This window comes from Terrapene carolina, unplaced genomic scaffold (genome assembly GCF_002925995.2).
Source record: "Terrapene carolina triunguis isolate 2854851 unplaced genomic scaffold, T_m_triunguis-2.0 Scaffold517, whole genome shotgun sequence".
NCBI lineage: Eukaryota > Metazoa > Chordata > Testudines > Emydidae > Terrapene > Terrapene triunguis.
In genome coordinates this window covers 1,032,432-1,046,546 of record NW_020664868.1, presented here as the reverse complement: position 1 = coordinate 1,046,546, position 14,115 = coordinate 1,032,432, and the positions used below count along the sequence as shown (strand labels likewise).

Below are 14,115 nucleotides of genomic sequence, written 5' to 3'. Positions count from 1 at the left end.
GCGGAAGTGAGCTGGGGCGGCAGGGCGGGGAGCTGCACCCACCAATTTTTCCCCCATGGCTGCTCCAGCCCCGGCGCCTATGGACAGATCCCTGTGCATCATGTAACGTGCAGTATGCAAGTCACGGTAACAGCATGCACATGGGAGAAGGGTGCCCTATTTCAAAGCACATCACTGCAAACACTACAGTGGTTTGCTGCAAACTGAGGGTGTAGCATTCTTGGAAGGTATCCCATGTTCCTTTGTTTTGCTGTCGAGCAGTGTGCATTCTGGGATTTTTCTCGCTGTGCATTGTGGGATGCATAGTGGAAATCAGATGAGTTCAAATTTTTACAAAATCCCATGATTCATCTGTCTCTGCCCTGTGCTTCCTTTGTGGGTGGGCTACCATCAGTTCTGAATTGCTGTTAGCCAGAATGGACACATCAATGCTCCGTGCTGCTATTCTGGCAACCTCAAATAGGCAGAGGCTGCTTGTGTGCTCAGCACACAAAACTGGATGAACTGGCTTTGGACTTTGTTTGCCTCAACACTGAGCAGATGATGTGGCAGCTGCAGCAGCTTCTCCAGCAGCAGGAGGGTCTTCAGTGGTGGGGAACTGGGACGTGGATGAGAAAGAAAAGGAAGACACCTGGCAAGTGACAGAAAAGGACTGGTTCTTGGAGCAGTTTCACACCATCTAGCGCCGTTTCTGGGCTCAGGAAACAAGCACAGATTGGTGGGAAAGGATTGTTCTGCACATCTGGGATGACCAACAGTGACGAGAGAATTTCAGGTTCGGGAAGGCAGCCTTTTTGGAGATATGTGCTGAACTAACGATAGAGCTGCAGCGGCAGTTTACCAACATGTGATGCCCCATACTTGCAGATAAGCAGGTCACCAAGGCCATCTGGAAGCTGACCACCCCCAAATGCTACTGGTCCGCAGATAATCAATTCAGTGTGGAGAGATCCACCATCAGGCTCATTATCATGAAGGTGTGTGATGCCATGGAAGAGGTACTATTGCACCGAGTAATAAAGCTTGGTAATGCTCAGGAGGTTATCGATGGCTTTGTACATATGGGGTCCCCAAACTGTAGTGGGGCAATTGATGGGACCTATGTTCCTATTGTTTGCTCCTTACACAAGGGCTTGGTGCTGACAAACAGAAGGAGTGTCATGGAGAAATACCCCTAAGGGCTTGTTAACCACTCTGGCAGGTTTACAAACCTAAATGCCAGGTGGTTTGGAAGGGCCCACGATTCCAGGATCTTTCGGAACTCAGCTCTATTTAACTCAATGGAAAAAGGACTGTTTGCCCACGGAAACACTATGGACATTAATGGTGTGGATGTTACTCCAGTTATCTTGGGACACTCAGCTAATCCTCTGCTTCCCTGGTTAATGAAGCCATTCACAGGCTGCTTGAACAGAAGGAAGGAACTATTTAACTACCACCCCAGTAGTTACAGAATGACAGTGGAGTGTGCATTCGGCCGTCTGAAAGGGAGATGGCACTGTTTGTTGAATAGGTTGGAAGCAACAGAAAAAAGCATCCTAAAGATTACAGCAGCAAGTTGTATTTTGCACTATATTTGTGAGAGTAAGGGAGAAAGCCTTAGTGATGGGTGGGAGGTTTAGGTGCAAAGACTTACTCAGCAGTTTGAGCAGTCAGTGAGGTATCCACTAGAAAACACAAATAGCCAGGCAATATTGTTTGGGATGCCTTTTGTTCTTATTTTAAGTCTCAGGCCTGAAATTGTGCAGCTGTCCATCCAGCTGTTAACCCACGGGGGGCGGGAAAGTGTTGGAAGTTTTTCGTGCGTGCAGTGTTGTTTATGGGCAGCGGAAGTGCAACCCTGTGGCAATCCCTATTTAAACGGGTCTCTTTGCCTACATGTGTATGTAAAAACCTAAGAATAAGTGCAATTAATGATTTTCTATGTGAAATGAGCTGTCAACTCCTTATGAATGAAGTTTTCAAGGTTTTTATTATTTCACCTACTGTGTAATAAACAGAAAATACATCTTGACGTGAAATGGTAATGAAAAATGTTTTTAATTATGAAACAATATATTAAAACACATTCTATTACCTAACTACAAAGAACCCTTTCTTTTAAATAGCAGCAAAACAAAACAGCACAGCACAACCGGACGGGGCAAGACACAACACATGCAGCGGAGGGGCTTAAAGTCACAGGCAAGTATTTGCCTTTGCTCTAGCTCTTCTTCTTGTTCCCAGGACTTCTGGTATTGAGTGGCAAGGCTTGAAGTTACTGGGGCGATAGAGAGCTCAAAAGGGCTGGTGTCCCAGCTGGCACTGTTCTCGGTTCCCTGAGCTTGCGTCTGTGAAGAGAATGGCCTATGGGAGCCCTGCTGTAGGAGTTAATGTGGTTCCCAGCAGGGGCTGCATAACATGGCTGGGTGTTGGTTTGCAGTACTGCACCGCCAGCTGCCCTAAGAGTGACATGTGCTGCAGCAGGGCATTTCGGCTTTGTGTTGCCTCCAGGAGTTGCTTCTCCATCTCCCTGTCTTTTTCCATACTGGTTTTGTCCATGCCAATGAGATCCCTGGCAACTGCAATCCTGCCTTTGGCCACTGCAACGATCTCCCTGTAGAGCAGCTTGTCTGATTCTCTCTCCAGCCTCAAATGCTGCCTCCACCTCTCCGCTATTTTAAATGATGTGTGCGAATATTTCATCTTGAGTTTTCCGTTTTCTCTCCCACAGGTTAGCCAACTGCTCAGCTGCTGGTAAAAGCCCTTCTCCTTGAGGGTCTGTCCAGTGCACATGCAATGGTTGTGGGAGTTAACAAATTCACAAGCAATTACTGTTCATATTCCAGTGAGGCTGTGATAGCATTTTTCTTATTTATGCATATCTGGCTTTCCCTCCCTGAAATTCTCCCCATTCTCAGGAGAACCTCAGCCATGGTAAGTGGTGTGTGTAATGGCATTTTTGTCTGTGCAATATATGCTGTTTGACTGTGCCTTGGACGCCAGCCAGCAGGAGAGAGGGAGCTGAGGTTAGGAATGATGTTCCCAGTCTGGCTTTGGAGTTCTGCTGTGCCTTGGTGTTACTTATATAGTGCTGTAAGGGAGAGTGGGTCGAATCTGGAGGTGAGCTGGATAGTAATATCCTCTACCTCCCCTTTAGGCTGTCCTGACTCTGGATGACCCGAGGCAGGTGACGAGGAGGTAGAGAATGGACTTACTCAAAAAGACAAAGGGCACACCAGTGAGATGCGCAGTCAAGTTATTCACCAAGATGGTCCCCCAGAAGTGCTGCAGGAGCGAAAGGGAATCACAAACTATACCAGGAATAGTGCAGCTTTTCCTCATAATCTACAAACAACAACTGAGCAATTTCTCACTCTTACATTTTGCTTTATCTCCCCTGTATGGGGAGACATGGTGAAAGTGCAGAGAAAAACTGATAGGGTTCTGCAATGATTGCCTGAAGCATTTGGTTTTACCAATCTAGCTCTATGTAAGCCTGTGAAAAGCTGTTAAGAGTTTTGCTATCCTCACAGCAAAGCTTTTTTACTGTAAGAATGTGTGTTACAAGGCATTTATACCTCAGCAGGGAATTGTACTCTTTGTAGCTTTATGGGCATGCAATGTGCATGTCTACCCCATACAAAGTGAAAACGCTAACCAACTGCTTTTCCTGTAACCACTGTCTCAATTAACTTTTGCAATTTGGACAAAAGAATGTTTTCATTATTTGAATCTTCCGTGGGAGGTGGGTGGCGTGGAGGCTGAAGCTGCACCATGCTGTCAATCACCATTTTGAGCTGGAGAATGGGGTTGGGGGTCGCTGGTATGGACAGCTGAGGGATGGGCATGTGCCTTCCACAGCGTGGGCCTGAAAATGGTTGGTAGTCGGGGTTTCAGCATGAGATAAGAGATCAACTGCCCAGCCGAAGTCACCGCCATTTTGGTAAGGCATATGGGGGAGGGCAGATAGCATGGGCCGATGGAGGGAGGCAGGGATCTGGGACTCACATCCACCTACAATGGCTGCAGCCATGAGGCACCCAGAACAGAAGCTGGCACAGCAGTATAGCTTAACAATAATACATTAAAATGTATATATTAAATTATTAGTAATTTTTAAAAACCATGCATGCAAGCTTCCCTCCATAGGATCAACCCCCTCAGTCCCGTCTGGGAAGCATGGTTGGTTGCAGCAAGGCATGATTCAGGTTTGCTTTCTATCTGGCTGGCATCAGGGCGTGAGTCTTGAAGGGACCCTGGCTTTCCAGGGAGATCTCTTCACTGGCGTCCTCATGCTCCTTTTCCGATGACTCTTGTTGATCTTGCCAGTCATCCTCGGAGAGGGGTGGGAGGGAGAAAGCAGGCAGCAGGATCCACAGACTGCATGAGTTGGGTGGTCATGTAGTTATGTAAAATCCTGTCCAGCTCCTCAAAAACTGGACAAGTTACATGTCCCTTGCCAGACTTTTTCCTTTATTGGGCCAACTTTTGTTGGTGAGAGAGACAAGCTTTCGAGCTGACACAAAGCTCTTCTAAGCTTGTGTCTCTCTCACCAACAGAAGTTGTTCAATAAAAGATATTACCTCACTCACCTTGTCTTTCTAATATCCTGGGATTAACATGGCTATAACACTGCATATAACAGATATCTTCCTGTCAACTCTCATTTTAGCATAGGTCCTCCTGACCTGTTTGCTCTTTATCTGGTACTTTTTGTCATCACGGTCATGGCCCTTCGAGGACATCTGCCTAGCAATGTCGACAAGATCTTTATTCTGGTGGCTGGTCATATGAGCTTCCTGCATTGATGCTTCTCCCCAGATGGCGATGAAGTGAGGACTCAGCTCAGCTCCAAGCAACTGCTCGCGGCATGTTGTAAGGATTCTGGAGTATTATTGCAGCTACTGTGCAGTGGAGTCGCATCATAGGCTCATTTAACTTACGCAATTTCAACTATACGCGCTCGGCAAAACAAAAACAAAAAGAGAAAAATAACAATTTAAATACTATACCTGTAGTGCGGGCGAGTCCGCCCGCCATTCCACTCAATGAGCGTTTGACTATACGCGATTTTCGCCTTATGCGCTGACTTCAGAACCTAACCCCTGAGTAAGATATACTCAAATCCAGGTGCAAAAGGACAAAATCTAGCACCTTTCCAGTTTATAAACGGGAGGGAACATCTGACCAAACTGACCCCAGAGCTGGGGAGAGCACACAGGTAAACTGATAGGTCAATAATGGCCGCTTGTGTGGGATATCTGTTGGAAGACTGCCAAAGTAGTCAATATATCAGACGAACTCGAATTGCAGCAAAGTTATTTCACTTTGAAAAAGGACTTCAGAGTTCACGATAAACGCGTCAGTGTGCTACGTTGTGTGTACACAAGGATTTTCAAACCAGATTAATTTGACTTAATCCAGTTTAAATTACCTGTGTAGACAAGTCCTTAGCCTAGTCTCTTTGAACCCCTCAGACAAACAAATTTAATCTATAACTCTTTTTTTTTTTCATTTGCTTCTTATTCTTTTTGGGAAACATCAAAAACACTTCAGAAACATTTTAGCTTTGAGAAAGAGACTACAAATAACTCCTTTAATTAATTCTCGAAGGAGCTTTAGCAATCTGAAAAAACCCTCTGCCTAGAGGTCTTACCTTCTTCTGTATCAGGTAAAAATCTTTCTTATGTAGGCAAAAAGCCTTTTTAAACAACTGCTTCTCAATAGGTGTCCAAACATCTGAACCTAATGGTAATAAGATGCAAATTATTAGATCACATAGCATGCTTAATGGACCATCACACTTACAAAATTAAAACACTTGATTATTCATGTATACATTTTTCTCTCTCAGGGAAACTTAATTCCAATCTACCAAAAACAGTAATCAGTACTATGTTAGAAAAGTCTGAAAAACTCAGATTTCTACTGGCACAGGAAATACCACATACTATAAAACATATGCACCATTGAAAAGAATACCACACAATAGCAAACATCTGTCATTGCCATGTTTCAGCATACTTCTCCCATTGGGTGTCACTGCAGGGCAGTGCATGCTAAAGAGTCATGCTGTCACAAGGGAACCATGGAGCTGAGCATAAAAAAACAGTGTAAACAATATTAAAATTGACACGGTGATCGCAATTTCTAGCACCACAGGGCAAGAATCTCTTGTTTATAGTTTTTAAAGTGCCTGTATTTTTTAAAGCAGAAAATTAAAGGCAAATCACAGTGTTATCCAATTATTGCATGTCTCTTAGCATCCCAGTTCACTGGTCCCGAACTACAGGTTTTGTTTTTAATTTACCTGCATAACGATAGTCAGCAAGCGGGTGGGATGGAGCTTTCTGAGGTCCTCTAAACAGCAGCATCTCTAGGGCCTCCTGCAACAATTTAATCCACAAAGTAATCAGAGCCCTCAAAAGAGAAGCAGGGAGGTAAATTCTGCTCTCAGCTATGCTGATGTAAATCCACTGATTTTAGTGATTCATGCCAGCATCCCTGAGAGAAGAATTTGCTCGTGTTGGCAATGCTAATGTAATATAATGCTTTCTAAGGGTCTGATCCAAATCCCACTGAAGTCCATGGGAGTCTTTCCACAGATTTCAATGGCTTTAGATCAGGCCTCAAGTGTTTTAAGAAAAAATACAGATTGTGCAAACATCTTGTGCAGAAAAGTAGCAGCGTCCTGCCACATTAGGGTGGTTATTTGTCCTGTGCTTCAATCATTTTGTGCCACCTATGCCAGCGCATAGCAGTTACACAGCAACCATAAGACCACCCCCAGCCAGGGACACCCCAGGCTTATGAGCCTTCTCTGCCTGGCACTAAGACAGACTACTCCCCCGCAGCAATCCCCGGCATAGAAAAAATATCATGGGGCATCTGGGGCACACTGCAGGAAGGAGGATGTGGCCAGAGTGTTCCATAATAGCCACTGTACCTGGGCCACAAATTAGTGCAAGCCCCAAGGCTGCTCTAACCTGTGCGTTAGGTGAACCAGTAAGCCCCTGGGGGACGCACTGCCTCCCTTCTCAGTCCTTGCACTAGGCTCAGCACTGGCTCAGAGATGACTTGGCCCTAAGCCAGTAGACCTTGGAGAGGTTTGCCATTGACTTCAATGGCAGCAGGACCAGATCCTAAGTGTGTTGGTTACCACAAGAGGGGGGACATGATAACATGTCTCTTAAAATATGTAAAAGGCTGTTATAAAGAAGACAGAGATCAAACATTCTCCATGTCCACTGAGGGCAGGACAAGAAGTAATTGGCTTAGTTTACAGCTAAACAGATTTAGGTTAGATATTAGGAAAAACTTTAACTATAAGGATAGTTAAGCATCGGAACAGGTTACCAAGAGAGGTTGTTAAATTCCTGTCCTTGCAAGTTTTTAAGAACAGGTTAGATAAATACCTGCCAGGGATGGTCTAGGTATACTTAATCCTGCTTCAGCACAGGTAGATGGACTAGGTAGGTGACCTCTTGAGGTCTCTTCCAGCCCTACATTTCTATAAATTTATGTAATCATAAACAAACAAGAGAAAATATATTGCTGCAGATCAAACAAATAATCCAGCGCTCTTCATATGGCTTCCCTCACAGATGGCATTGAGGCACTGACCAAAAAAAAGGCTTTGACAGTTTAACTTACACTGTCATACAAAGAGAGATTGTAAAGACTGGGACTGTTTACCTTGGAAAGGAGATGAATAAGAGGGGAAATGATAAAAGTCTATAAAATAATAAATGGCATACAGTAATGGCATTCAGACAGTAACAATAGGATTTGGTAGGCTGCATTTAAGTTTAGAGACACTGGGTCAAATTCTACTCTTAGTTACAAGTGGTGTAAGCCTGGACAAAATGGAATTACTTCAAAATCACACCAGTTGTAACGAAGAACAGAACTTGTCCAGTTATTACCTATGACTAAATAACTAGCTCTTACCAGAATATTGCCTTGTGCTTCATGCAGACAATGCAGGGCTAGTTCTAGATTGGTCCCTCCCCCTGGCATCGCACTGGAGCAGGCCACATGTAATAGTCCTGTTACTGCAACCACAATCAGAAAGCAGAGACAAGTTCCGTGATGGAGGTAGGAAAAGTGCATGAGAAGATTACTTTAAGGAAAAAAGAACAATTGCGATACTCAAAGGGGCCGCCAGTAAAACACAGAAGGAATGGCGAAATGTCTTGTCTCTGTTTCAAACATGGCTGTCTCACTGATAAACCAGTGTACTTAAGCAAAACCTCTCCTCTTTCAAAGTCACTGTAGATGGATGGAGACTAATGGAGATGTTCGTGACTATTTGTGACGAGGAGATGCCACTGGGAGCATAACGGCTGTCTAATTTGTTTACTGCTTTAGCTCTCCCAAAACTAAGCAAATCACTTCCCTGTAATGCAACTGTGTTGAGAAGGAGGTCAAGAAAATTAACATTTTCCACAGCACAATGCAATTAATAAAGGAGAGGATTAAAAAAGAACACAAGGTTGCAATGACAGCAAAACAATTTCTAATCATAAAATCTTGGGATAGTCTTGGGATAACATTTTTAAGACACCTCTGTCCTGTGTATCCTGGTTGGTTGCGATGTCTCCCCAGGGTTTCCACACTAACGATGCTGCATGTTCATCATTTTCTAAAAATGCTCTATCCTGGAGGTTTGGTATCTCTGCCTGAAACCGGTTTCCAATGTTAATGTGTCTAAAATAATAAAAAGTGGGGGATGAGGGAAAATGAATTGGGAACAAATATAACTCAATAAGTAAGCAGATACACACAAACACAAACACAGCATTTCAGAGGATAAAGATGAACAAGATGCAGTGTAATAAATATGTCATTTATGCTGCGCACAAATGCCTCTGCAAACCATAGCTAGTGCACCTTATCCGTCCCCAAGTAAACAGCAAGAGACAATGGATATGTCTACAATGCCGGCAGGAGTGAGCTTCCCAGCCCAGGTCGACAGACTTGGGCTAGCAGCGTTTGTGGTAGCAGTATAAAAATTGCTGTGTAGACTGTGCTTTAAATTTGCAGCTCAAGCTGGAGGGGGTTGGCTTCAGAGTCCCCTGTTCCAGCCCATTCCACAACTTCAAAGTGTTGTCTACACACCTATTTTTAGAGCGCTAGCGTGAGCCCTGCTAGCCTGATGCTGTTGACCCGGACCAGGAAGCTGTCTATACCCAATAAAGGCTTGATGTACTGCTGCATTACTCCAGTTTCATGTCAATGTAACATCATCTAAAGCAATGGCATTACACCAGTATAAAATTGGAGTAACCCAGCAGTGCATCAGGCCCTGAGCAACTACAGAATTAAAAGTAGGTCACTAACCGTGAATTTCAGCTCTTCAGTGGCTTGTATGAAACGTAATTGATTACAACTAGGCAGGTACCCACATCACAAAAGCTACTATCAGAACAGGTGTCCTTGTTGGAAAACTCAGCATTGAGGCCAAGGAGTGAATGAGCCAAGGAGACTGAACACCTTATACCTACTGGGAGTACCTCTGCAGGCAAAGGTAAGTTGAAGCATATTGGCAGGACAGGGAAGGAAAGCCTGAACTGAGGTGCCAGCACTATCAGTTGTCTGGGAAAGCCACAACTTCAGTTCTCCTGCTGCCAGTCTTGAAATTCTGAGCTGGTATTTTATATATAAGAACAAAACAGTTCAGAGCTGTAGATCATTCCCAGTGAGAGACACAGCGATGGGCTTAATATCTTACCCTTGCCCGGATCAAAGAAGGCTTAGAACAGATGTGTAGTCTCAACTGATGGCCCCACAATGAGCATTCAGTGTAACGTGTATGGTTCAAGTATTCTGTGTGCCTAAACTGCGTGTAAAACGCTTAGGACATCTAGATCTTTTTCACCAGTATTACTTTTATCCTCCTTAATTCTCAATCAGCTCTGCTGACTTGTGGTTTTCACAGTTTCCCCTTATGCACTGCTCTACGGTTTGCCTTTACGTACAGTTCTTGCTCTTGTAAATGGCATTGGTTTGTCTTATTGCAGGATAATCCTGTTATAGATTATCTTATTACTACGTATATTTAACCCACATGGTGCAATCTTGTTAACAATGCCCCCTTCTGGATATGTTATCCAGATCTTAGCTTTTCATTAGATGCCAAGCTACACAACACGGCTATATTCACTGCAAACAGAATTAGTCGTCTTTGATAAATCTTACTTCATTATTCCACAACTACTGTAGCACTGTCACTCTGTCTGTCCATGTTACGCATCCAATGACAATCAGAGAAGACTCTAGCCTTCCTTAGATAATCAGAGCCCAAACAAAAGGAATGTAATACCTATATAGTCCCTGTTCACCTTTTTTATTTAACAAGAACCACAATATCACTCACACTATTAAATTCACTCCATACTAGTAAAATATTTAAAATTGCTAGCCAGGTATTTTAAGTATCACCATCTGTCACTGCTGTTGACAAAAATACAGTTCACAGAATTACAGCTGTTAAGGATGGACATTTATGTGGGTAATAAGAATACTCAGAGTTATAATAGTAAGGATTTTTTAAAAAGACAAGGGTTTCAGAAGTGCTGTAAGCTCTCCTGCTTCAGGACATAAGCCAATCTCTAACTAATGGGGAATCAGGAAAAATCTTTCCCTGGTGTCAGGTTATGCCATAACTGCATGGTTCTTACACCTTCCTCTGAAGCATCTGGAATTGGCCATTGTCAAAGACATACTAATAGACATGTAAAGTGAGAGGCAGTGGGTGAAATTAACAATGGATAACAAGAAAGGTGGCTATGACAGATGACAGAGCAGGATATCTAAACAGCCTAAGAAAAAATTAAAAGACAGAGCAATCTTTATTTATTATGCTAGCCTCACGCATAATCCAGTCAACGTTTAATGGGGATAGCACTGGATATTTTGTTGCAACTTCATTTTGGCCAGCGTCTGACATTATCTGGCCAAAAATGCTATTAATCCGGCCAATGATGCAAGACCGTGAGAGAACCAGCCAAATGACGGATTTGTGTGCGGGTGAAGGAGGAGGGAGGTGGATAATGTTATTTTAAAAGGCCTTTAAAACATTGTAGTTGCAACAGCCAAGATTCTCCGTCTCCTAAAATTGTATTTTTCCCCACTATTAACATTTTCCAAGTTCCTTTCTTAATGGGGAGTGTAGAAAAAAAGGGATGCATCAGATAGAATGACTTGACCAAACATTAGGAATAACACTGTTTAAATCGATGCAGTAACACTCAGTATTTATACAGTTCCTTTGCTCCAAACATTGAGTGCTTTACAACCATTTAATTAAGGATCACAACACAAATGTGAAGCAGGTTTGTGTTACTATTCCTATTTGAGGATCAATAAACTGAAGCACAGAAAGAGGAAGTGACATTTAAGCATGGTAAGAACAGCACGGTATAGTGATTAAAGCACAAGAGCATACTTCCAAATGAGAATATTCTCTTTATTAGAATACTAATACTAACATAACTCATATGGCTGTTGTGAAGCTTTATTCATTCATGTTTGTAAAGCACTTTTAGATCCTCAGATGGAATGGTCTAGTGAAGTGCAAAGTAGGGCCCAATTCAGCACAGTACTTAAGAATGTGCGTAACACTAAGCACATGAGTAGTTCCACTGAAGTCAATGGGTCTGCTCATGTGCTTGAAGTTAGGCATGTGCTGAAGTGGTGCCTGAACTTGACAGCAACTTAGTGTCCGAGTCAAGAACTGAACCCAGCAAACTACTCCTAGATCCTTCTTTAACCCCTGAACAACACTCCATGCATTTAAAAGCACTGCTTTCCATTTCATATGTTCATGAATTCCATTCTCTCTTGCCCCTGGGATTGTGCTGCCCGCTGACAATTCAGAGTCGAAATAATAACTTTGGGGCTATGGAATTACAGAAAACCCACAGCCTCATATGCAAATATTTTGCCTATGACTAGCTTGTACGGTGGGATCTGTCTTGCATTCAAACTTTCTCACTCCTTGCCTCAGACCAATGGGCCAGCTAGTCCAGTTATCCCATCTTCTGCAGTAGCCAATGAAGGATACTGTAGAAGGAGGGAAATAGCTCTATTCTCATAATGATGTGTCCAGTCACTTGTTTAATGCTACAATACTGACTAATGGAGAAGTGTGACATTTTTTATTAATTATTATTATTATGCTCCACTTACGGCTTTATGCTGATTTTGGTGTTATCTTTCACAAGAGAGAATCCAAAGTCTCCATCCATTCTGCCTAAAAAAAAATAAATACATTGAAGATAAATGTACTCAGAAGACCCTTCCCCTTGGCTTACTTGCCATGCTCATCTAAAATGTCTTGGCAACTACTTTTGCAGCTATTTAATTCTTGGAATTCCCACTGACTTCAGTGGAACTATTCACATGACTATGTCTTCCAAGAACAGGCCCTCAATATGGAACATCCTCACACAATTTTTCAGTTTTTTTTTTTTTTGACCACTCATCACAAGCTGTCATCCCACAGACATAACAGGTCTTTATTTTGGAATCATAAACAAAATCTAAATACCATACAATATTAAATATAATATCTGGAGCCAAATTGTGGCAGGTATATTCCTCCTTTCAGAAACCAGCAGCCAATACAGGAAGGACAAGCTGGAAGATGTCTGCTCCTATTCTCCCTGGCTGTCTGTGACAGGAGTTGCAAACTCTTGGGCAGCGCTATGTACGCCCCTAACTCAGCAATGGCCCCTAAATATAACCCAACCACAGATGATACATGCTTTTAGAAGGAATAATCAGACCTTGGAGGAGGGAGAGATGTGCACTGGGCTGCACAGTTGGAAAATACAGGTGTACACTAAGGCATATTTTACACTGTTTCGGAGTGAAGGTGTGTGTACCACTGTTATAGGATTGGTAGAATTTGGCACCAGGAATGGAAACATATATAATGACTGAATTTTGATGCCTCTATACTAGTATTTGTACATTTTGGTGTAACTGTCAAATGCTTTTAATGCATAGACCAACACAACAGAAAAGTAGTGCAAGAAAGTTAGTTGAGCAGTTTTCATTCTTAACTTACATTGCTGGACATATAGGTCCAAATTTTCCATTGATCTTTACGTTGTGTCACAGATACCAGTGCAAAAGTGTGGGCCTTTCTAATTTAGTACCAATTACACCCATTTTGCATTGTAGTAAATGTCTGCACAAAGGTCAGGGCAACAGACAATCTGGGCCCATACAGCTAATGATAGCAAACTGGATTTCTTTCTATTATTATTATTAGCTGAATGTGAACACTGTGGTTTTTATTACCTAGAATGGTACTGTACAGCTTGTTGGGACCAGCATTAGTAGAGGAAGAACAAAGAGTGCTGAAATAAAGCCCTGATCCCTCCCGTATTGGGCTGAGCATAGGAGGCGGGGTATATGGAGAGTTTTGGAATAAGTCTCTCAGGAGGTGGTCAACCATGTAGACAGGTGATCGAAGATTACTCTCATGGCATCCTCCCATCATGGCTGGCTGCACCTCAGCACACAAGGAAGGTGGAGGTGGGATAAAGAGCGATTTGGGACGAGTCTGCCTCTTCCTCTTTTTTGGGGGCAAACTTTTCCTGAGGTCCTTCTCATCCTGGCTTTCCTTTTCATTAACCTGAGGAGACATTTCATTTGGAATTTTAATTGCCACAGGAACAAGGATAACAAGTGTGAGTCTCCGGCATTTAAGATGTGTGGCTTATGACCAACATGAGGCACTTAAAATCATTTAACAAGAGAAAGCTTGAAATTACATGGGACTCATGTCGTTTGCATGTTTGGGGGTTTTCTAGAATCTCACTTTTGTGATTCATCATTTATGGGACTAATAATTAACAGCAAACATCAAGATTTATGAGCAGAATTAAAGAAAGGACCCTCTTCTGCAGCCCTTACTCATGCAAGTAGTCCCATTTAAGTCAACAGGCACGTGAGCAAGGAATGTAAATTAGAGCCCTATGTAAGAGTCCTTGTAATCGTGTAGTGTTGAGAGAGTTATCATTGTGAATCCTTCCTAAAGAGTTCAGATATATTCTAATTTGCTTTAAACCAAATAATTATCCTACACAATAATCAAATTCACCAACTAGTGCTGATAGC

The 14,115-nt window shown here is 42.8% G+C and overlaps 1 protein-coding gene across 1 annotated transcript in view; it reads right to left on the bottom strand.

Moving 5' to 3' along the window:
- Window positions 1-14,115, bottom strand: part of ZNF541 (zinc finger protein 541) — a 32,888-nt gene that overhangs the window by 6,176 nt on the left and 12,597 nt on the right. The window contains exons 7-12 of the mRNA XM_024216363.1: window positions 13,294-13,630; window positions 12,175-12,238; window positions 8,549-8,691; window positions 7,933-8,036; window positions 6,293-6,368; window positions 5,639-5,727 (exon numbers count right to left, since the gene is read on the bottom strand). Coding sequence (XP_024072131.1) covers window positions 5,639-5,727; window positions 6,293-6,368; window positions 7,933-8,036; window positions 8,549-8,691; window positions 12,175-12,238; window positions 13,294-13,630 — 813 coding nt within the window. The remainder of the gene's footprint in view (window positions 1-5,638; window positions 5,728-6,292; window positions 6,369-7,932; window positions 8,037-8,548; window positions 8,692-12,174; window positions 12,239-13,293; window positions 13,631-14,115) is intronic.